Source organism: Adelges cooleyi, unplaced genomic scaffold, assembly GCF_023614345.1.
Source record: "Adelges cooleyi isolate 19-005CV unplaced genomic scaffold, UGA_ACOO_1.1 ACOO_flye_CR_arks_rails_tigmint_CR_PRNA_30, whole genome shotgun sequence".
Classification (NCBI taxonomy): Eukaryota; Metazoa; Arthropoda; class Insecta; order Hemiptera; family Adelgidae; genus Adelges; species Adelges cooleyi.
In genome coordinates, this window is record NW_026095971.1 from 18500181 (window position 1) to 18525915 (window position 25735).

A 25735-nucleotide genomic window follows, 5' to 3' on the forward strand; every position below is an offset into this window, starting at 1 on the left:
TATGAAAAAGAACATTTTCCGTTGGGTTTATTTATTTTCTGGAACTGTGCAACGATATCCTAACAGTACAATACAAATATTGTAAAACACTGTCCGTGTGAACTCGCCAAAAAACTTCTGAACTCAATGAAGTTTGTATCAAAACATAAGTTTATCATCCCCGTTTACCCAATTATCCGTAATGAAATATAATTCGAGTTTTAGGAATTTATAAAAACTGTTTATTATTTATTCAGAATGGTACATTTTAAACCGAAAAAAAAATCTATCAAAATGTTTGTTCGCGATTTAAACCAAAATACTAATTGATTTTGTCTGAACTCGAAACTGAACAAATATGTACTTAGTGCAGTAATTGGAAATTGTTTATGACAAAAACAGATATTTAAACAGTTGATTAAATATTTTGACGTGATTTTTTATTTATTATTAGTTTATTGCGTTTATAACGACAATTATTATCAGAAATAGTCCATCTATGATCTAAAGGTACAACGGCATGGTGTAAAGAGGGTAAAAATAATAATAAATTATAAAAAAAAAAAACTTTAAAACCAAAGCCATTGGATGTTTATTCTTTTCATAAGATATTAAATTTCAATTCACTACATTTTCAAAAAAGTGCGTCCACATTGAAAACAGTTATTTATTTGAAATAACATGAATTGTCATAAGAAAACACATAACTTTTTGTTGTCAAACTTCAATTAAATGCAATTATACAAAAAATTATAGAAATATTCAAATAAAATAAATTGTCGTTTTGAGAATAGTAGAGATTTTTAACGCGACTCTGCTGAATCGTCATAAACGACCGGCGGGTTTTGGTGGGAAAATACACTTCCGACGACCTCCGTTTTAACTCGAGTCAAAACAATTGTTTATTTCAAACAGCCTGTAGACTCGATGATTTGTTAGCAGCCCCCGGACGGCATGTAAATACCACGGTCTACCCCGCACACGGCAAGGGAGGATAATGCGATTTTGGGTTAATTGCCGCAAAACACTAAGCTGCCACCGCACCCTTCTTTTTGTCCAGACACGGCGACAGTGCGGCGGCCGAATTATTGCTCTGGTGTCGCGTGACAGTGTTCGACGGCCTTTGTCGTGTTTGCATTGTATACCTACATTATATTATTATTATTGTATTGTTATAACGCCGTTTAAGAAATCCCGTCCGTTGTGTGCATTGTGTGTGTTTACCAAAATCAAACACCCCAGTTGTTGTCCCAGGTGGACACACAGCACGCACGCACAACAGATGAATGGCCCACAAAAGGCTCAGAAACGTCGAGATGAGCATAATATATACACACAGGATGATCAATCTGATGTAAGACACTGATTTTCTCATTGTAAGTACATATTTTACCGTGTTTCTCAATACTTACACGTATGGGGAAAAAATTTGTTTTAAAAATATTTATATATTTTTAAAAAAATTAGTGTTTTACATCGGATGGATCACCCTGTATATATATATAAATATATGTAATTTGTATATGTGTACATGACGAATGTGACGGTACAATTAAAATACCAATAACATCCAAAACGACTGCAGCTGTTGTCGGTCGGTAGAATAGTATTAAAAACAGAAGCTCAAAGAAAAAAATGCTAATCTTAATTGTTTGCGAAAAACAATAGAAAAAGCTCGGCCATTAGAATCCGTGTGTACTTTCAATCTGTTTCAGCGGCTTTTATTTTTTATTAATTTTTTTATGCGTTTAGTAAACTCGTTGCCGACATTCACAAACCGCCGACGACGACTTGGGTAAAATCTATATCTACCGAGAGAAATAGAGCTTGTGTTGAAATATACACATAATATAAATAATAATTATGGAATCCAAGTAAACGAGCGTAACAACTTTTAATGACTTCTGTCACAATCACGCGCCCAAGCTAATAATATATAAACTGTAATATTGTACTCTGAGGTCCGTCTGATGGAGATTTCATTGGCAAACAAAAATATCTCGCATAAGTTTGTTATATATAGGTATATAAATGTATTTGTATACTGAGTATACATATGACTTGTGTGTGTGTGAAAACTCGAATCGTTTAGTACAAATGCCCCTTTTATTGATAATAATAAAATAATTCTTAAAACCATAAATTATATTCGCTAACGACCTTTGCGAAACCGTTTAAAAAACTTTATACGCCTTGGCGTCAAAGAAAAAAATTATTTTTTTTTTGGAATTACAAGTGTATATATTTTTTTGTATTATTATTGTTATTATACTATAATACTATAAATTAAATCGTTTGTAGAGTAAACTTTTGCCAAAAAATATTTGTGCTAGAGGGAAAATATCACAATACTTTAAATTATTCGTACACAGAACAATTATTTATACTTGTACAAACATAATTGAGTATAAATGTTTTAAATTCTTAAATATATCGTTAAATATAATATGAGTAGTAGGAAGTAGTATAAATAATAGTAGTATTAAATATATAGTCTTCTTATAGTTTTTGAAATTATACAATATTATATTTTATTAGTCAGGTACCCGTTAAGAAGAGGATGAGGGGGTTGGGGTGATAGTGATAATGAGATCTGTGATCTTGAGGTCTTAAAAAGGTACAACAAAGAGATAATAATTGATAAACATTGAACTACAAATCGTACAATTTTGTTGGATTTTTATTTCAGTTATTATGTAATGACACACTTGACTTGTTTTTAAATAAATTTAACTGTGACTCGTAAGTGATCTAAGAACGAACATCGTTGTGATTTTAACAGCTGTCGAACAAAATCATCACAATCACTATGGAAACCCAGTTAAAATTGATTACATCTTTTACGATCAATTAACCTGATGTTATCAGGCATATTCCTTAATAACAAACTGTATTATCGAGGCCCCAGATTTAGTATCGACCCAAAAAAATCGTACTTAAAGGACCAATTCGCGCACAGTACAGGCTACAATGCATATAGTTGTATAATATGCTACATTCTCAGTTTCCTTTGGATCGGACGAGGCGAACCGTGATAAATATTTCGAAAACGGTTTATTATTAAAACGAACAATATAAACGGGCTAGAGGAATTCTGCCGTGGCCCGGATGATACACTGCGTCATAGCACGGCTATTGCCCATCCCTTATATATTATTATAACTCCCAAGTCGGCGTAGCATAATATGCTTTATTGTCGACGCGAAAACGGTTATCGCAGAACGCACAAAGCCGAAAAGGTCAACTGCTACAACAGGAGAAGTGTTAAAAGGATTAAAAAAAAATACATATAATAATTTATTTTACAACTGCTGTAAACGGGGACGGTCGCGCCGCAGAGAATATAGTTTGATATAATATGCATTAAGCAAGTATAATAATTGTCTATCTAGTTAATTTATTTCAGACGTATTTTATTGATATCGGTTTGTATTATTCACAACAATGAATCCTAGTAAATAACATTTTTTTATAATATTATTACATGACATCGCTGATATTATTGTCATCGTGTTCCTGTGGCGTTTTTTCTGTCGGCCGCCAGAGTCTTCCAGAATGATCTCATTTCCGCCACTTCGGGTTGTATCCTCACCAAATATGCACGATACGCCGACTGCACACAAGCACAATTTATTGTCATAAATCACTGTTCAACTGTTGAAACCCCAATGCTAACAGATAGGAATCGATAGGGTAGGTTTTGTTGACAATAAAGTAGACTTGTATTATGTATAGGCTGAGGAAAAAATCAACGAATTCCAAGAAAATAACAAATTATATCGTTTAAAATAAAATGTTTTTAATATATGTACCTATATTTTGTATAATAGTTGTCCATTCCCACTTTTTTTATACACCCAGAAAGAGAGCATATTTATTTATATTATACCATAATAATTGTACAAAAAAAATACCAATTTTAGTGTAATTATTTTAACGTTACTGAATAAACAGTATGTACTTGAACTGTCCTAATCAAGGGTAATTTGTGATACATAACTTGTGTAGTTTATACGTCAAAACTGAATGTTCAGTATACAGGGGTGTATGAATTTATGTCTATTGGACTCTCTCACCAATGTTCCCTAGCAAATCGAATCAATTCGTTCCACGAGTAACGAACTATTTCGGAGAACATATAAAACAAGTTTGTATAAACCACAAGTCAAAATAAACAGTTTGATTTGATGTCTAAAAATGATATGGCTTTCTCTCCCTTTTCCTTTAACGACTATCGACTTATGCCATCTTACCACAGACTTTTGGTTATTAGTTATTGGTTTTAACGCCATATTTAAAAATCTTTTGTCCACCCTACATGGGTATTTCAAATAACAACAATTTTATGGAAATAATTGAATCATGAATATGTTATTTCTTATCACTTATCTCTTATCAGTTATATTTCGTCTCTAATCTCTTATCACTTATATCTTATCTCTAACTGATAATGAAAGTGTAACGCATAAATGACGACATAAAATTTCATGTATCCAGCCCAATAACATAGCCGTGTTAAAAATGAACAAATACCTTTGGAAGTTGTTTCCTGGTTTCATGTTAGGTTAGGTTAGGTTTACTTGAAATCTCATTAGACCTAAATTAAGATTATTATTCTGATCAAGTTCACCTATATGAAAACCGGGTATTCGGTAAACGAGAGGGACAGAGTCATTGTCAACCCGACCCGCGTAAGAACTGGGTTACTTGTATAATAGTGGCGGCCCGCTCTCTGGACCAGTCCCACGAGGCGGGATAAGGCAGGCGTCGGGGTATGCCCAGACCGTCGCCGGCCGCCGAAGCGAACGGCAAAGTGCACACGGGCGACCGAGCGCGTTCCGGGTGCCGCGGGTTGCTGTACCAGAGTTCTTCGGCCAGCCTGTCCAGTAGCCGGTAGCGGAACAGCCTGCCGTACCCAATGGCGTCGGCCTGGCGCGCTTCGGTAAGCACGCGGACCAACGCCGGGTACAGTGACGCCTGAAGGAGTTCCACCACTGGAAAGTTGTTTCTCTTTTCTCCCATTTGTTCAAATAAAAATTGAAAAACTAACTTCGTTTATTCTATGTACATACCTTGTTGCCGGGAGATGTTGACTGAGAACATTGACAAAAAAAAAACACCATAAAAACTCATTGTAAAATTGACCGTTTTAAAGCAAACCCCACGTCTGTTGCTATTTTGTAGAACAAATTCCAAGTTTTTGTATGAAAGACCAATTCGGTTTTCTTTTATTATATTTCAATTTTTAATCGTTTTCTACGTTTAGTTATCCGTAAAAATCGTAGGCTATTATATTCTACAAACTGTACAACTTTCCGGATGACAATTACAAAATCACTATTGTTAATGTCCCTTTACAGATGAATTATGAAGTAGGTAAATAAAGAAAACAATATCTCGTTGTATTCGATTTTTAAGTGGATTTCCAATTTTTATACGGCTATGACCAAGTTGAAAGCTTAGAAAAGTGCAGAACCACGACAGCTAATCAAGCGTTCACAACGACAAGTTTCTAGGTGGATTCACTGTCTGAGACGAGTGGTCATAACTCATAATCAATAATCATAATCGACTAAAATACCTATTCCAATTTCTTATTTTCTGAGGATGATTATGAATCTTAACCGCCGAATGTCTGCATGGTTTATGTGTGTCTGCTATTCAAATATCGGTTCAAAATCTTGACAAAAAAAATAATAATAATAATGGGTATATCATCCGAATTACAACGAAACCCGGTATTTTTTGGCGATGTCGCAGAAAGGTCACATGTGTTTTATTATACGGTTAACGGGGACATGGTTTATTTTATTTTTTTAAAGCTTATTTATTTTATTACCATTTTTTTCCGTCGCGTTCCCATCAAAAGTGTAGGCGCAAGGCTGCGCGATTTGAACGCAAGTAAGTGAATTAATAGTGACAAGATGGATAACATGATTGGTTACCATCACGCGAAAGAAACGCGTGTACAAGTCATGCGAACACAATATTTTCAAAAAGAAATTCGTTTACCTTGTCCCACGACACGAGCCCGTGTAACAACGTTTTACTGCATTTAAAACAAAACCTACAATATATTTATCCTTGGTTTTGTATGAACAAATTACTTTTTTTTATATATATATTTATATATTATGCACATATTTTATTTCCTTTTTTATCCTTAATACTAAAATAAAACATAACGATACCGAACCCCGGCCTAGGTCAGATCACAACTTTATTGTGTTTTGTATATTAATATATTTTTTTTGTTTTACTGCGTTAGTAAACAACGAACCCCTTCGAAAGATTACCAAAGTAAATATTGGGAAAGAATAAATATAAAAAAACAAGACACACAACAATACCCGGTTTCTATTATATGCGCCGTTGACGAAAAACCTTAAACCGCAACGTGCCAGAAGTTTTTCGCACACAGTTCGTTTATTTAAATCAAGAAGAGATACTTTCAAACGAAACCGAATTTTTGGCCTAAAGCCCAGACGATTCAAAGGTATTCAAAGGTATTGGGTTTTGTTAAGTTCATCAATATATATTACCTGTTCAAATACATTGTTCTATGCTCAAAAAATATCGATTTATAATCTGCAACTATATATAGTATACTTAATTTGTTCTCAGATATATATTTTGATAAAACTGATGACTTACTAAAATAAAATTGCATCACGAGATATCAAGAGAAGGATTTTCAAGTGACATTTTTCAGCTTTAAAAATCTTTTTTATAAATGAAAAAAATTGAATAAGTTTTCAAGTAAGATGTTTTTTAATAATAAAATGTCCTATGTCAATAAAATGTTAAGTAAAACCATGATGAAGTACTTATGAGTTGAGCTAGGGATCTGAAATTGTAGAGATTTATTACTTAAATAGAATAATATCAATTGATAGGCAAAGCCCGGAAAATAATGAAAAAGAAAATATATATATATATATATATATATATATATATATATATATATATATATGATTGTTTATTTAAATATAATATTTATGTACCAAATCGAAAACCTTTATAGTAAACGTATTGAAATTGAAATTGCTATTTTTATTAGGAATAAGTTCTCATACAAAAAAAATATTTTATAAGGTGTGTTTAACATTTATAATGTACTGTATAAACAAATATTGAAGTTATAATTTTCCATCAACTGATGGGTCTCATGGTTTGAGTTTACGCAGTTTTTATAAACAACAAACGTAGAAGTCTAATATGACATTTGAGGTTAAGTGAACGACAATGCATGTGATAAGAAGTCCAACTTCTATATAGAAATACCAAATGGTGATGTTTGTCTCATACAGCTAATAGGTTATTTTATATTGTGCTAAAAAAAAATACTGCTTAAGAAAATGCCACATACAAAATAAGTCAAATGTCATAATACAATAATTTAAACCGTTTTTTTTTAGATGTCCGGTTTATGTATATTTATACTATTTTTTTAAAAATTTAATAAATATTTTACCATTACTTTTTATTGTTATTAGTAACATTATATGTGTAGCATTTTTTTTACTTTACTATCGGTGGTGTTTTAAGTATAAAATGACAACAAGATCAATCATTATTTAGCTTTAACGGACAATATTATGATCTGTATATAAAAATCAAAAGACAATAATTCATTTACTAAATATCTGAAACGCAACAGTTCACACAACTTAAACTACTTATGTAAGAAATTAATATTAACGTTTTTGGATAGATCACAGCTGGTCGTTAAATAGACACTAAATAATGGTAAACATAGCGATGCATATGTTTTAATAGCGTTGGTATCGTCATTTTTTTACTGGTGCGTATAATAGCTATTATATGTGTACTTTTTAAGTATATTTATCAAATCAAATTGTCTACAAAACAGGGAAAAGTGGGATAATCGTTAACGAATGGAGCTAATACTGTGTATTTTAATGAAAAAAAATATTTGTTTTATTTTATTGTGTAGTACACAATAACAGCGTACATATAAATAATCATTCAATAAGAATAAAAAACTAAGAATTCTGAAAAAAGGCAATTAACAAGTGAAGAATCCAGTTCTTTCTATACAAATAGTAGATCATGGAAAACTAAACTTTTAATTATTTCACACAGATTTCATTCATTACCCGTTTTGCATGGTAATGATCTGCGTTGGTTTTTAGCTGAAAACAAGCAACTGGTGGTTTCCGCTGGTCTGCCTAATAATTATCAGCTGTTCCACGCTTGATTTTAAAAGGTCGACCATACAACAAAGGGCACGTGTCATGTGATCGATAAAAACGTGATCATTCGCAATAGTTACGCAAGTAGTAGTTTCTTAACTGTTTTTAGAAATCATTTACCAATTGTGTTATTGATTTTTTCTTTGTGCACAAAAAAAAAACAAAAGCACCGACTAGATTTGTACTTGAACTGCGGGTTAGCGACCCAAACAACGATGTGCATCTGAATTATTCATTAAAATATATATTCATAACATAAATATACATTCAAAACAGTTATATTGATATGGTCAGATTTATTTCATATTATGTCGTCGTCGAATTTTTTTTTAAGTTTGACGTTCATTTTTATAACAACATTTTTTGTTTACCTAAATTATAAGCTCATCGCAATTTACTAAAACCCGCACGTCATATATTATGTATAAGCTGTTTTTCCCAATGCAAAATACTGTGGGTATATATTATTATAAAGTTTTTATATTAGTTTAGTACGCTTTCAAACCCAAACTAGTACACACTTATATATATATATATATATATATATAATAAGTATATTATACACTTGCAAATGATCAATTCAAACGAATGGTCGACACGAGCAGATTAAATTCCAATGCATAGACTCTAGACAGAGCTGTGAATTTTGTAAAACCTAAAAGGTACTTAGATACTTGTGGTTTTGTATGTATAAATAATTTCTATTATTTCTTTTTTTATTTATGTCTTGCCGAGAACGCTTTGTTCGACAGGCGAATTCAACTTGAAGCAAATCTAATATATACAGGTGTACACGTGCTGCGTTATGAACATAAAAGGCCAATTCAACTGAAACCACAATACATCAACACTTGCGGTTGTAGTGAAACACAGGTAGGGGTAACATATCGAATTAGATTATACTGTACTCGCATCGAAAAGACTGTTGACGACGCTGCCGACCTTAAACAGAGATGTAAGTATTAACTTAGCATCGAATAGCAAACCGACAAGGTGACTTTTAAAAGTGTCATAAAATCACCAAGTCCGAAAACAGACTTGTAACATATTATGTTGTACCTACGTTGTAACAGAACACCATGTTCTCCACTCGAGTCCTAACCGGCTGACAGTTAATTCCTGACTTTTGTGTGGAAATCCGAGTTAAGTAATTTTGATGTAACCGTCGTTAATTAAATTACATGATATTATACATATTAAGCTTTTCGAGTGCGCGTTTTCTGTTTACAACGATATTAATTGACGAACACGACACGGTACTCGAAATTATCAAACACATTACATTTAAAAACATTATAGCGATTTCAAAAAAATATATAATAGTAATAATAAACGGCGAATGACTGAATTATGTAAAAAACGGCAATGTACGGGCGCAAAAAAAAAATTAACTACTTGCCATTTTCTTAGAAAAAAAAACTGAAATTACCGTCGCGGAAGAGAAAAAACGACGCGGTATTTTACTTTTATTACTATTGTTTTTACCTTGTTATTGTTTTTTTTTCTAACAAACTATACTTTCTTAAGTATAAAAAAAATAAAATGAAAACCGAATTTTCAATGCGGTAGTACGAGACGGCAACTCGTAAAATGTTAACGAGTTCCAGGGCAACGGTATGAATTTTTGGCAGTTCAATTTGTGTTTATGGAAATAATGTAAAAAAATAGACATCACGCGAAAACGATACGTCAGTATAGTGCTTTCACGTTTTTCGGACCGTACGTAGAACATTCTGTGAAAAATACAAAATACACGATGTTGTCTTTTTTACTGTTATCATTTTATATACTGAAAAACACCATACTAACCATACCGTTAAAAACCTCTTTTTTTTTTTTGCTAGTTCAAAAAGGCCAATGTACTGTGTAAACAAAATCAGAGATAATCATAGTCTACAGGCAGCCGGCTATATGAAAACAGATAGCTCACTAGACCGAAAATTAATTAGAAAAATTAGCCGCATGAATTAGTATAAATCATTTTGCAGATATTTGACAATATTATTGTACAAACTGACTATGTTATTAAGAAATTACATGATCGGATCTGTGGTCACACTAAATTCATATTCAGTCATGTGACGTGTGCCATCTGTTTTCATATAGTCTGTGCTAAAGCAACTTATGAATCATACCGACTTTTGTTGCTTTACAAGTAAAAGAAATAATCTTGACGAGCTCCTAAGAACATTTTTTGAAATCATAATACACATATTATACATGCTACCCTGTGTCTATCATGCTCTATATATTTGGACGTCATTCACATAGATGGGCGTAGGAGATGGCCTATGTTAACCACTGTAGTTATCAGACTGTAGTTATCTTTTGGGCTGGTCTCACAATAATTAAAAACGGGTTCGACTTATTCAGTAAATCTCATTTTGGGTAATGGTCGAATGAGAAAATGTAAACGACATTTTAAATAGAAACTAGTAACTGTAGTAATACCCTAAGTATATTACTGTTACTATAGTATATTACTCACCGGTATTGATGTTTTGACAAAAAACAATCAAGATCCAGAATGCATTGACAACCAGCATTTCCATTTCAAATGTTTGATCAACGATCGCATTGAGAAACGACTGATCCTAAAAATTAAAAATAGAAGCAACGAATTAAGTAATTTTTTTAGTAATTAAGTAAATGTTTTAAATAACTTAACTGAAGAATAATATACAAAATTAAAATAAAACTATCCTAAAAATTTAAAACTCGTGTCCTTAAAATGCTAAGTAGGTATAGAAAAATACAATTTCGTGTCATTCTACCAGGTCGTTTGAAACAATTATTTTGTTTGAACGTTTGAAATTACAAAAGTTAATACCGTCAGATATATTGACACAGTGCGACAGATCTCTAATTATCTAGACAGTGATGGATTTCACCTGTAAAAGAGCAAAAATAAAACTGGAGGTGAGCGGTGGCCGGTTTGAGTTTGCTTTCATTGTAGTTTATATATTTTTCAGATTCGTTATTTTATTTATTTATTTATTTTTTTTTTTAAATTAATCTATATTTAATGTATTTTATAACAAAAGCGTTTATGAAGTTCGGCAATTGAACAGTTTGAAATTCGACGATTTGATTATAACTCCGGAAACCATAATGGAGAGAGTTTGGAATTATATTAAACTTTCAAACAGAATACGTTAAAATTTAAAAATGAAACATTTTCAATTGAGAAGCCAAACAACATTTGTTTGTTTATCTATCCAGTTAAGCACAAACATAGTCGCACACGGAGTAAACAACAATGTTACAATTATGATTCCAAGTAATAATAAGTTTAATTTCTAAACTTTAGTTAATAAGTACATAGCATTTTTTTTAAGAAAATATTTTGTTAACTTGACGAAATTTTTACAGTTAAATTAGTATTTTATAACAAAAATATAATATACTTAGTAAAAGTCATTTATGAATTGTGATTATTGCTTATGTTATTCAAATAAAGCATTTTTCTTTAGTGCAATAGGTACATGTTTATTTTCCAAAACAAGTCTACCTTTATAAAGATATCAACGCAACGCAGAGAACTGTATAACATTATTTATAATACGGCGATTTTTGTTTATTCTTAACATGAAAAAATTAAAGTAATATCAATGTAAAGTAATGTAAAGTAATGTCAATTGAAGTATCCAATATGTCATCCGTTATGGGATATGGGAAAAACATATCACTTATTAGATTAATATGGTAATCGATAAGCTTACAGAATAGGTACGTGCCGGTGGGGTTACATAAATATTTGAAGGTATAATTTTGTTGTCGGTAAAGTTTACTTATTTTTTATTATTTGACCCTAGTCGCTATATTACCTGTAACTCGGTGGAATTTACAATTGGCCGTTTTTTCTACTTATTCATAGGTTATATTAATTTTACTCCTCGTTTTGAGCTAAAGACTAGTTGCTCTAAATGTACCCTAAACGACTATAAAGAAAAAAATTATTACCTTTTTAACTTTCCTTTTTATTTTCTACCCTTTTACTTTTAAACCTCTTTTTTTCTCTACTTTGAAAAACTTAGATGCTTATTTATTTAGTCTGTACATAAACATATAAATAAAAACACCACACATACTGCTGAAAAACTGCACTCTTGCACTGCTTAATTATCTATCATGGGATAAATTATGTAAACGAAAATGCCAAAAAAAATATAGACTCAAATATTAATATTAATATTTGAAAATATTCACGAAACAAATACAATTTCAACCCACGTAAATTGTTAGAAAACCCACATGACAAAAATTGTTTAGATGATCTAACTTGTTTAAGGGACCTAAAATAATAAAATATCTTACATAAACAAACACCAGCCAAGAAAACAAATAAACCTTTAATTCTGTAGTATAAGGCGTAGAATATGTAGGCCTTCAGAGTTTTAACATCCATAACTAAGTTGCGAATCAAATAAACTAATATTTACTATTTAGAACATATATTATACGTCCATGTCTATCCTATCAACGTAAAAAAAGCCACATTACATACAAACGATAAGAATACAAATTCACTTAAAATAATTATGAAAAATAATTTGTTTTTTAGAAACAATGGTAACATTTTTTAAGACAATCCTATTAAATATCGGAAAAATAGAGCAGGTCTAAAAGATTTCGACCAGAGTTTATCTTATTGACAAACTGCGTACGATATTAGCCATATATTTTCAATAAAATCATTTTATTACTTCCTATATAATAGTTGACTTTTATTATTTAGGGTATCCTTCGATTTTATAAGCCTGAAACACTCATTTTCCTTCTCGCAGCGTGCGTATCGCGTAAACGTAATATTTTACTTTTGTGTAGTAAATAAACAATTTTTAGAAACCAAAACATTGATGAATTTAATTTTACATTTCGAATACACAAAAATAAATCGATAACATAATTGAGAAAGAATTGACCAATAATTGGGCCACGATATTATTTTTCTGGAGAATAATAAACAATTTAAATAATACAATTATTATTATATAGACTTTGGTATAAAATATAAATAGTTGGTATTAACTCAACAGTATAATTCGATATTGTCATATGCTGGGTCTCTTAAACATCAGCCAATCGGGAACACCGTCATAGTTTTTGCCATGCCATAATTTGTAATTATTTTTTCAGATTCGGTTTTGAATATAATATTTTTACTATAGCTGTGTAGATTTTTTATTGGTATATCAAAAAACAATAAAAACCTAACTACGAGTATAAAAAAAAAACTTACTTGACGTCAAACGCTGTGTGACGCGTCGAAAACGCGCGGGAAATTACATTACCGTATGTTATTTTTCAATGAGTGTAATTATTATTGTTGACGGATTTGTAACGTGTTTTTCGTTATACGAAAAAATCAATGCATTTAAAATAATAATAATCGTATATATATATATATTAAAAAACGATATCGGCGTAGTGGCAAACTCGCGCGAGGGCGGCGGCGGCGGCTGCAGCGAAATCCCAACGACGGCGTGCGCGGCACACTGCTGACTGACTGCCGGCCGGCGCGCGCGAAGATTTCGGCACGGTGGCCCGCGGATGATAACGGACCGTTTCGGCGGCACGCGCCTCGCTCTCGGCCACCGACAATACCGCGGCGGCAGAGAGGCAGAGGTACACGGGCCCGCGCGCGTTATCTCGACCCCGTCGCGTCAGACCTATAGACACCGCGCGCGGGTGGAGCCAAAATACCGGCGCACGTCCCTCACGTTTTGCCCGCCAATTACCGGTTTATTTAATCACGCCCGGACGTCGCCCCCCCCGCCGTCGCCTTCCCCTATATATATATATGTATTATTATATAAACGTGCGACCAACGCAAGTCCGGGGTAGGATTCGCGTTCCCTCTGAGCGCGGTATTTTAAATCGAACGCGGCAATGAATTATCCCGAGCGCGCGAAAATCCCCGAATTCCGGTCCGGCCGCACACCTACCACCCAACCCGCCACAAATCCCCGACGATAATTAGAGCCGGAATGAGTGTAAAAAAAAAACCATAATGAAATGGCGACGAGGAGAAAACAAATCGACAGATAAACGCTGGCGAGGAGTTGGGGAACGGAGAGCGGCAGCATAGGACTTATATCGCTCGTAAATTACATACAATGCGGATGTATTTAAGAAGATAAAATCAGCGTTAATCAGCGAAATGCAGAAGAGCTCGTACGAGGCAAAAAGTTTAATGCAATGCGGCGTATGAACATGTGAGCTGTACATGTGTTTACGTACATCGGAATTGATGCAAAACCGTCGACGTTGTTATCTCTCTGATAGGAGGACGATTTGACAAAACAAAATAAAAAAACCTCATTCACAATTAAATACTTGACATTATTTAGCATTTACCGAGGCCGAGAAAAATTTTAGACATTAGATTAACGAGATGTATAGCGCCCTTTCAGGTGGCGTAGTTAACGTGGTTGTAGGAGGGGAGGAGGGAAGCTCTCCCAGGACGCATTCTAATTGAGGGGCGTTTTTGTACGATTTACTATACCGCATTAACGTGTAAGATAAGGCGCAAAAAAATTACTTTACTGTAAACTATAATAAACCAGAGGTAAACTTATGCATTCCTGTATAAGATCGAATCAAACTAAAATCACTAGCACATATCACCAGCATCATATTATGTGCTGTTTAAGCTATTGACCATTGTCAAGATCCGCACACGAATTCCATAATAATAGCGTTAAACAAAACTGATAATTGATTTTTCAATTAAATAAAAACTCATACGGTTTCAATGTATATACTTTTAATTCTATTACTTGCCGCCGTACTGTACCTACCGTATACGTATTATAATAATTAATATAGACTAAACCGAAAGTACTTGAAATGAGTTCAACTAGAGATTAATCATAATTATTATGAAGGGCCGGCTTAACCGTTGACTACTTCACTGTGGAGAGGACGCGTTACCTTTTGTGACTCGCTCTGCGGCTCTAAAATAATTATTTAAATTTTTTTTTTTTGTTTTTAAAGGTGTCGTTTTCAACGTGATGTACAAATTGAACAGAGATTTGGTGAGGAGCACCAACATTTTTCTTTAAAACAATACTTAACTATATAAACATAATATTAAAAAAAGGAAATGTATTATTATAAATTCAATTTTAAAATAGGTAAATCCTAGCTGTTTCAATAACCGCTTTCAGTAACCGTCGGCGTTGCGTTCCTGGTAGCAACTCACAAGACGTGTATTAGAGGTACCTTCATTATAAAGGGCAAACACCTTGGCCAAATTTTGGCGTGGTTTGCCGGGAAAGCCCTCTGTTCATGCTATTACTCACAAATTGCTTAAGGACCACGGGATAAAGACGATATTTTGCCAATTCAATCTATACGAAACGTGATGTAATTTCTCTAATACCTGCGCCTGCTTATAACGTGTTACGTGATACAAGGATGCAAGGATAAACCCCATAGAAAACTGCTATAAATATACTTAATAAAAAAATAAAAAATAACAATATTCCAAAATTGTATTGAAAATGTATGTTTACAGTCCAAAAAGACTCGATTGTTGTAAAATTTTTAAATATTACACCAATGAGCATAAAAGCATCAACAACATAATTTTAGTGGTACTCAAAATATATTAGCATAACCCTTTGAGTCGAGAAGTCTATGAGTGGTATTATATAGAAACCACCATTTTAATATATATATATTTTTTTTAATGTTAATTACGGTATTTAATTAAAAACACCGTCAAAACAATTTAAAAAAAAATAATGTGTGACAAAAGGTTAAAGATGTACTATTTAAATTATTGCATTTTCTCAAAAAATACATAAATCTAATTTTTTATTAGATCATGCAGAGTAACCTTACTATCATCGACAATATAATTACAACATTTTTTTATTAGTTCATCGATATATTATTATGAATTAATTATTTTTTGTTTGTAAGAGAGAGTTAATTAATTCTCATATAATAAAAAATTATGCGTTTTTTCTAGGAATACTCCTAGACGAAATTCACTATGCCAATAGTACAATTTTTAAGTTGACACTTGTGTACACTTCTACAATGTACATCATTAAAATCACAGAATTATGTATTAAACAAATTGTCAAAAAAATTTAATTTTTAAAGTTATAAATGTGTTAAAGCGTTCATGGAAACTGGATTGAAATATTACGTGTATAACTTTGAGATGTATCCATGGATACATTTGAAAATTATCTACATAATTAAAAAGTTATATAAATTACATTAATAAATTTCAGAAAACATCTCACTTACATAATATACTATTGTGAAACCAAGATACATAGTATACACTTTATACATAAAAACAAAAAAAAAAGTTACTTTAAACTACGAATATGTCTTTTCTTTAGTTATAAATTATTTGGATGTACTTAAGTATATCATTTTAAAAAGGCCAAAGGGAGTGCTTAAACTTTCTATAGCTCTTTAATAATAACAAACACTGTATATTGTGTACTCTGTAAAAAATGTAAAGACTCGTAAACCTCATAATCGTTGTTAACAAAGATAAAATAACAAACTAGCGGAGAAGAGTCAAGATAAATGGCCATTTATTCTCTTGTTAAAAAAACACCATCTTTGTATTAACAATAAGTAATAGATTCATTTTATCTTATTGAAAATAGCTAATGTTATATCATAAAAAAGAAGATTCAAGTCATCAAGTTAGAATAAAAATATCGCTCTCAAGTATTTATGTTAAAGCAAACTGATACGGTTCGATGGTGCAATAATGTTTAGTAATTAGTTGGGATGCAGAGTGTTAATTTGGGTGTAAACAGTAGTGTAAATTATCAAATTTTACTTTCCAAGGCTTTGCCTAATTGACAATAAAGAATTATAACCTTTAATCATCCTCACATTCATGGAATATGTCCAAAAACTGAGGGACTTGGAAACAATACTCGCCACAAAGTTAGAAAATTGATTGCAAACTTATTTAGGTATAAAAAAATAATAGTGTACGAGGATGTGCATGACCTACTATTATTGGCTGAAAACCTAATGACAATTAATATCAGGACTAACATAATATGAATAATAAAAAGCAATCTATATCAATCTCGACCGTAATCTTAAAATTGTAAATTATTTTTTTATTTTTTTTTTATTTTCTTTCTTATAACTAATATCAGACGTTAATAATTTATAAGCTGTTCATTAAAATATGTATTTTAAAATGGCAAACTATGCAAATATATATTTTTATTAAAAATGTAAAATAAGTAGTTTTAAACAGCCTACTTGGCATGATATAAATAAAATTAGAAATACTTTTTTGATATGCAAATAGCAAAGGTAAACATATTTAGGTAAACACGATTAAAGATAATAATAAAATGGAACATTTTGGATATTATTATAATAAACAAAATCAATATTATTAATACAATTTGTCGATATTTGTATGTATATTTGTCTAATATTGTTAACTGTAAGCATCATTTTGTAATGATCAGTACGCTGCGTCGCAAAGACAATCGAGTCTTTCTTACCAACATACCTATAATTAAGTGCGGTTATTTCTCTCCGTGGCTAATCTTACAACATATTATATTTTATTGGTTACCAACGTACGGACATGCAAACTCACGGTCGGTGTAAATGTTTTTTTTTCTTCCAATTAAAATACAACGAAGTGGTGCGCGAAGTTAATAAAGATTTCCGTCGGCTTGTAGATAATGAAATTACATTAGAAGCAAACGTCGTACACGGTGTTTACATTAATTGTACCTATATATATATAGGAGCGCAGAAACCGTAGGTTGTAACCGCCCGAGGTGGGGGCACGGACGCGGAAAAAGAACAAGTTTTATATTATATTATTCTCTTTCATCCATTAATAAGTATTACCGATGGTCTTGACTCCCGGGTCCCGAGCCCCCCCTCCCCATATGGTCTTCACCCTAAGCGCTTCCAAAATAGACAGAATGGATAGAAGTTATTCGCGGACGTGCGGGTTAGCGAGGGGTGGGACACGACTTGTTTACACCCTTTGCCTGTACTTACACACACACACACACACTATAACACCCCCGGCGCAGAGACGATAATTCAATTTCGGTTCAAAACGAACAAATTTAATTTGGCTTGTTTTCCGAACAATTCGGGCAGTAAACTAGTGTTTGTGTGCCCCCCGAGGGCCGAAATAGCTTCGCTTAACCTTTAAAAACCGAACGATACCCGGCCACGTCTGATTAATGTTATCTTTTTGGACTTCTGATTGCCAAACTGTGGTGTTGTTGGGCTGGCCGCATGAGTTTATGATTCCCAGCTCGTGTACCGCGTGTCAAGAAATTTATATGACGGTGCCCTTCGACAGCGTTATCACATTAAAGTAAAACTTGCATGTCATTATAATATTTTTTTTTTTTTGGTCCCTCCTGTCCCGAATAACACAGCTGTGGTGTAAAAACGTGTAACAACGCAAAACTCTTACGAATGTAATAAAATAAATAATAATGATGATGACCAGACGGTGCATAAAATATACAAGTGTATGGCAAATCTTTAGCCTTTAAGCCGGTTTTGTCCGCGTTGTCGACGATGACTCAAAACACGGTGCATTAAATTATTTTCGACGCTTTGGGGTTTGTTTGGCGAGAGAGAGAGAGGAAGAGAGAAAAGAAAAAAGGTTCGCGATTTCGAAAAAGATTAAAAAAACAAAAAAAAGGAAGTAAAGTAAAATAAATAAAAAACGGTTATATACCTCTTGGGATTTAAGAGGCTCGTCCAAAAGAGAATATATACTTTGGGAACTTTAAGGCTGTTTATTAAAGGTAAATGAACAGCCGTTTATTTTATGGTTTCTGGGTGACATTAGCATAATGATTCCCGCGATAGTGCGAAACAAAAATAAAATATATATAAAACTAAAAAAAAAACAGGCAACGGAGAAAGTAACAAAAAAGTGTTTAAATCCCAAGAATATTCGAAGAAATTCTTAAGGGAAAAAAACAGTACTTCGAGTATACGCTGGGGAGTACTTCCAGACAATGAGGATAATTCTTAGATTAAACAAATTTATAATTTATTTTGACAGATACAAAGTTTTTTCATTAGACACCCAGTAGACGTATATGCGAGTAGTAAGAGTCACTAAAATATTTACAAATGATCAAACTTCATTAGTATTGATTCTGTGTTTTAACCATAGTTAGTCTGCAAAGGAATATCTAGCCGGTATCATAACAACAGTTTAAATGATATTTATGTATTTAGTACTTACTGGCTTACTCCTTTCCGCGTGCTTTTACATTAAAAGTTTCTGTATTTGATTATATTAGTCAAATTACTTCATACAGTTGTTATTAAAATAATTGCCACAATTTTCGTGGTCCTAGGCAATTTCTAATGGGGAGACCTTAAGAAGATGTAGTAGTAGGACTTAAGGCTAAAGGGTAATGAAGAACCCTCTGCTTTGCCAAGTTTTATTGACATGGTCGAAATTTATTGAAACCGCTTTTTACTTAAGGGGAACGGAAAGCGCTACATTTTATACAAATATAGACTAAAACAAGAAGTCATTTTCTGAAGTGTCTACCAAACCGATTTCATATTTTATTTTTACAAAGTTTAACATCTTCTCTATAAGGTCTAAACCCCGATTTTCTATTTCCGTTATTAAAATATTATTTTATAAACGATTATATTTTTACTTTTTTATGATTTATTCTAATATATCTAACAAGTTTTTTAAAAGCTAAATACAAAATCAGCCTTTCAGCCCTGGTAAAGAAAATACTAAATAGTAAGCTTCAAATAAAAAAAAAATTAAAATTAAAATCCGTGTAATTGATACGCCGGAAAATGACTGCAACGAAAGTAATTTTTTATCAAACTTTCGTCATAACTCGGAGAAAAATAACTTTTATAACTAGAAAAAAGATTTTGTCAAATATTGCCTATCATTTGCCCCTTAATAAGTAGCGCTTTCCGTTCGCCTTAAGAGGGCTTTGCACCGCCCATTTTTAAGGAGTAAAGTATAGGCAATTTTTTACAAAATCTTAATTTAAAGATTAAACTGTGATGTGTAATTATTAGTTCAATAACTAGGACTGTATTTTGGTAGTTAAGTTATTTTCTGGACTATCACAGCATCCTTGAAAGCGATTTAAAAATGTTTTTTCATCTCTACATGTTTAAGCAGATTGAAAATAACTCTCTTAATTTTGCTTTTAAGGTAAAAGTACCCATTATAAAATTAAAAGAGAGTAATATTCCGGAGGACAAGACAGTGCGTTTTTTTCATTATTCCAAGTATAACGCTCAATACATAGTTTAGAAATAACGACTATTTTAACATTTTTAAAAGACTGTAACTTTACAAAAAATGATTTTTTTTTTAAACGCACCGTCTTGCCCTTTGGAATATTATTCTCTTATTATAATGGGTGCTTTTACTCTAAAACCAAAATCAAGCGAGTGTTGTTTAGTTGGCATAAACATGTTTTTACCACTGAAAAATCACCGGCGCGACGCCCTCTTAAATATATTTCCTACATAAACTCCTTAAAAAGCGAGTAGCGACGGCTTGTAGAAGCAATAATAATTTCCCCAGAACGGTTCCAAAAATATATTACTTGTAATAGCCCTTCGTAAACGAAATATATAAAATATGGAAAATCCGGCAGTTGTTTGGTAAATTTAAAATTTGTCATTTACCTACAAAGTACAACTATTATTAATATTTTGACATCAACCGCAGCAGCAGCAGCTGTTTTCTCCGTCATTTTCACCGGCGGTCCGTTATTTCTCTTCCATGACATTTTACAAAACTAAAAAAACCCCACAAAATCGTACTCGCTCTTTACGAAAAATTGCGTTTCACGTTTTCGAAACGGTCGTGTAATTTTTCAAAAACGGTGAAAATCAAATTTGTTTAAATATTTAATACATTGAAAATTGAGTTTAAAAACAATGCTCTCTCCCCCCCCCCATCCCTCCAACGAGTGTTATCACGTGACCCGGTGACGCCTGTCTTGTTACATCTACAGTAATTATATTTTCTTTTCTGTTCTTTTTCGTCTCCGTTGCGGTCTTGTGAACTCACGTTAGGCGTAACTCTAAACTGATATTCATCGTTTGATCCAAGTAAGTCGGTAACATAATTTGTACAGTACTTTTTTCTTAAAGTCGGCGGTCTGGTTAGGTCAACTATGACACATCTTTCAGTAGAGGATATGGTGTTATTTGACATTGCCCCGCACTACTAGACCATGCTGCTGTACACGTCTAGGTAATAAAAAAAAAAAAACTGTTTCCTTGATTTTAGCAAGCATACACACAAGTAAAACCAAAATGGCACCACCTTCGTTCAGTGATCTCGGTAAAGCGGCCCGTGACGTGTTCAACAACGGCTATGTGTTCGACATACTCAAATTGGACCTTAAGACCAATCAGAACGTTGAGATCAAAGTTGGGGGCACTCAACACTTGACTTCCGGTGTCGTCAACGCCAGTTTGGAAACAAAGTACACGATAAACAAGAATAAATATCGTAAGTATATTAGCCGTGATATTATAATTATTTTACTATTGAATGAATTTATTCCATAACATATCTAGCTATATAAATCAACAATTAAACCATTTTTCTAATGTAATTTGTAAATTGTTTAAAAATTATTATTAACATATTGTGATGTTTGTTTAGTGTTCACGTTGGTTGAAAAGTGGAACACCAATGATGTAATTGCAACCGAAGCTTCGATTAGTGGTCTGTTACCCGGATTAAAAATTGTATCTGATGCCTCGTTTGACCGTAAGAAGCAGTAAGTCCAGGCCTTTCCGTTGTACCCAATTTTAAGTTAATGTTTCTTCAATTATTTTAATTTTTATCGTCTAAGGTCCAAGTCTTTAAGACTCAAGTCTGAATACAAAAATGATTACGTAGCCCTCAATGTAGACACAGAATTTCGATCATTGAAACCTTTGATTAACGCGTCTGCTGTTGCTGCTTACAATGGTATGCCTCAATATTTCAATAAATTTGCTTAGAAATAGATTAAATAATACTGTGTATGATTATAGGTTGGCTGGCTGGTTACAATGTTAAATACAGTACTACCGACAAGGTTTTGCAAACCAATAACCTTGCCCTTAGTTACGTAGCTAAGCAATTTGCATTCACCACCACTGTGTAAGTGTAACTTGTTCATTTTTAGTTCATTACGGTTTTTGACGTTATCTTTTTTTTTTTGTAAAGTAACGATAACAAATTATTTGGCGGTACTGTATACCAAAAGTTGTCCGATCAATTGGACTTGGGTTTGCAAGTGTCTTGGTCTTCGGAGAACAACGACTCGTCCCTTGCCATTGGTTCACAATACCAACTGAATAAGGATGTAAAATTGCGGGCTAAAATAAACAACAAAAGTCAGCTGTGCCTGGGATCGGGCATTAAAATCAAGGACGGTATGCAAGAAATCATAATTATTTAAACGTGTAGTAATTACTTTGTATAGACCAATAATTGTTTATAACGTTTTATTTTCAGGCGTCACATTAACACTAGCTAGTCTGTTTGAATGTCGTCAGTTCAATCAAGGTGGTCATAAATTTGGTATTGGTTTAGAACTCGCATTATAAGTTGCGTGAGAGCTGGAAATCACTACCGCGTAGACAAAAATTTGTTGTCAGTAAATATAGGATTTAAAAATAACCATAACAACATTATTTTGTATTTAAAAAATATCAGTGTATTTATTTGTGTATGAATCATTAATATTCTGATTAGAGAACAAGGACATGTTATTAAATTATTTAAATTGTGTTTTTTTTTAAAATGCCATTTGATCGTCAAGGTGTTTATTCATCCAATCGCGTAGTGCTGGATCCGCAGACATAAGTTCTATTATGTGGTTAACGTGATAACACAATGCTTCAATTTTCTTATCCCATATTGGAAGTAGTTTTTGTGCTGTACAAAGAAACAAATACAATTTAAAAAAAATAAAGACCCATAAATAACTATAACGTCAATGAATGAAAGGCAAATTGCATAAAAAAAAAAATTATTGATGAACAATAAATATAAGTCCATGCAAATTGCATTTTAATATTTCCATTTTACAACGAGATGTGATTATTTATAATACAACAAAAAATGATGCAATGTTTTTCAAATTACTGAAAAACAAGTTATTTAAACAAGGCTACTATACATAAAGATAATCAAAAATATATGACCCTAGATCTTATTAAAAAAAAAAAAAACTTTAAACTTAAAATCTTGGCAAAATTAATATTTTGTAATGCAGTCGCCCCAAATTATTACTACATTTTCGTTTGATAAAAAGATAAATTACATTTTATGCAACTTGTCTTCAATTGGATGCATAATAAATATTATGTCTACTACTGGTGGCGTATTATTAAAATAAAATTACTTTTAAAATGAACAAAACTTTGAATCTGATCTATGGATCCTTCCATACGACCTTCGGAAATCATTTGACCCGCAATTTTTTCAGCTTTAATAGGTTCAATACTCAGTAGCCTACCGAGTTCTACGACTTTCATATTTTTGTACAATTTACTGGCAGATAATAAGTTGTGTTCGATAATAGCTCTCTCCAAAATAGTAGAACCTACATAAATCATCATAATTAATTTATATATATATTTCTTAGCACAAGTAAAACCATTACCATCTATAGTCTTTGCTTTTTGGTGTGGCTGCAGCATTGCATCGAGTTGAATGATTTCAGAATGCCTGATAATGCGGTCTAAATACATTTTCTCGAGAACCGAGAATTCCGGTAAACTTTGGCATCGTTCATCTTTAAATAAAGTTGATAACATTCGACTACGCTGTTGTCCTGAGAAAAAAAAAATCGAGTAAAATTGCTGACAACAGTTAATAACGACTGACTATTTATGAACTCACCGGCAGACGCTAATACTGTACAGATCAGAGCATTTTTTAACGCTGTCATTCGTTCTTCTTCTGAAATTATTGTTTTATAAGACAGCTCATTATACCTTTGTGCGGCTTCGATAAATTTTCTTCTATAGTCTAATACTCTTGCATAACATACTTTGTAACATATTTGAAGTTTTTCATTTTTAGATTCTGTCTGCTCAGCACACATATCCAAGGAATTAGTATTAAAAATACAATAATACGCTTCGATTTAAAAAAAAAAAATAATGATTTACTTGTAATAATGATGCTCGATTAATGTACGACTCGGCCAACAAAGGATCATCGTCTTCCAAGTATAAACGAGCTATTTTCATATAGGTTTCCAATTTATAATCAACAGTGTACTTCCTAATTACAATTACAAAAAATAAATCAATATTGTCATATTACTTAAAATAACTGATAAAAAAACGTTTTTTAGTAACTGTTCTAATAACAAAATTTGATTTATATAAGAGTAATAATATGTTCTCTTTAGAACAAAAGGTTTGCAAATTTTGGGGCCTGTTAAAATGTCTGGATGAGCTCAATACTAAGTCATGTTTATGATTCACACATACTTTTGGCCAGTTTCTAATGGTATACCAACGAGTACTGTAGCTGCTTCTTTCCAGTTATTTTCTCTTTCGTAAATTGATGCTAAATGTTGTCGAACATTAGCCACTTGTTCTTCAAAGGAAATCACCCGAGGCTGAATCTAAAAATTATAGAACACAAATTAAGCTTTTATTACAAATTTTAAACATTAAAATATACTTTTTCTAAGGTAAAATGAGCTAATTGTTTAGATTGTCCGTCTGGCAAATCCGGTAACAGTTGTGTGCTGACATCCGATAATATTTGACGGGATATTACCAAACTGACATTTTCGTTAACAACTGTAAATAAAAGTACATTTGATAATTTTCGGCACTGTCATACAAAACTAGTGTAACACTTACTGGCTTCTACAAATACTTTTAAAGCTTCAATAATATTGTCACCTGTATTTGACAAAACATTGTTCAATAAACTTCTATACCTATGAAACGCAACAACGATTACACATAAACTATAACAATGGTGATTGAGTGATGCACACTTACTTATCTACTTGGTCTTTATGAGTAGCTGGGGCATTGGACAAATGACTAAGATGTTGCCGAATTTGAGCAATTGTAAGAGACATATTTAAAACCTACATACAAAACTAATACAAACCCTTTACCCAAACAAAATTAAATGACCTAGTGTTTAGTATTTGTGATTTTATGCTATAAGGCTACCTTAACATTAGAATATATCTATAATATAATAAAAATGATAGTTAACAAATATTTCTTTTAACAGAAAACAAATCTGAACGGTGTAACACTTTTCTATTCTAAAATATGAAACTCGAATTTTTGGCAAAATTTGTTATCAAAAATTACGAAAATGATAACAGCAACAAATATAAATCTAACCTTATAATTCTCAATAAAAATAATTTCCTACACTGGAGAATACATCCTCCTTGGTTTTGTTTTTTCCCACCATACAGGCCTAAGATATTAATACACCCATGTCCAAACTCCTAAAGGGAAAAATTATCTGCAGTTTTAAGCAGAATAAT

General features: G+C 32.2%; 3 protein-coding genes across 6 annotated transcripts in view; 1 reads left to right on the forward strand and 2 right to left on the reverse strand.

Annotated features, from left to right (window-relative positions):
• LOC126838529 (lachesin-like) overlaps nt 1-13695 on the reverse strand; it is a 64175-nt gene extending 50480 nt beyond the window's left edge. For both annotated transcript variants that reach the window (XM_050573028.1, XM_050573027.1), the window contains exons 1-2: nt 13438-13695; nt 10684-10789 (exon numbers count right to left, since the gene is read on the reverse strand). In XM_050573028.1, coding sequence (XP_050428985.1) covers nt 10684-10747 — 64 coding nt within the window. In that variant the 5' untranslated portion in view covers nt 10748-10789; nt 13438-13695. The remainder of the gene's footprint in view (nt 1-10683; nt 10790-13437) is intronic.
• A 7467-nt stretch (nt 13696-21162) lies between these two features.
• LOC126838536 (voltage-dependent anion-selective channel-like) lies at nt 21163-22975 on the forward strand. Of its 2 annotated transcripts, none has more exons than XM_050573037.1 (7): nt 21163-21305; nt 21487-21711; nt 21868-21985; nt 22061-22179; nt 22245-22353; nt 22420-22628; nt 22711-22975. In XM_050573037.1, exons 2-7 carry the CDS (start codon nt 21513-21515, stop codon nt 22800-22802), a joined length of 846 nt encoding a protein of 281 aa, XP_050428994.1. In that variant the 5' UTR covers nt 21163-21305; nt 21487-21512; the 3' UTR covers nt 22803-22975. The 2 variants fall into 2 exon arrangements, with proteins under 2 accessions (XP_050428994.1, XP_050428995.1); XM_050573038.1 differs by having other exon boundaries at nt 21175-21313.
• Nucleotides 22893-25523, reverse strand: LOC126838528 (COP9 signalosome complex subunit 4). Of its 2 annotated transcripts, XM_050573026.1 has the most exons (9): nt 25227-25520; nt 25083-25162; nt 24898-25019; nt 24702-24838; nt 24375-24489; nt 24103-24292; nt 23864-24034; nt 23603-23803; nt 22894-23133 (listed from the first exon to the last, which is right to left on the reverse strand). In XM_050573026.1, the coding sequence occupies exons 1-9, from the start codon at nt 25307-25309 to the stop codon at nt 22994-22996; spliced, it is 1239 nt and encodes a 412-aa protein (XP_050428983.1). In that variant the 5' UTR covers nt 25310-25520; the 3' UTR covers nt 22894-22993. The 2 variants fall into 2 exon arrangements, with proteins under 2 accessions (XP_050428982.1, XP_050428983.1); XM_050573025.1 differs by having other exon boundaries at nt 22893-23133; nt 23603-24034; nt 25227-25523.
• Between the last annotated feature and the right edge of the window lie 212 nt (nt 25524-25735).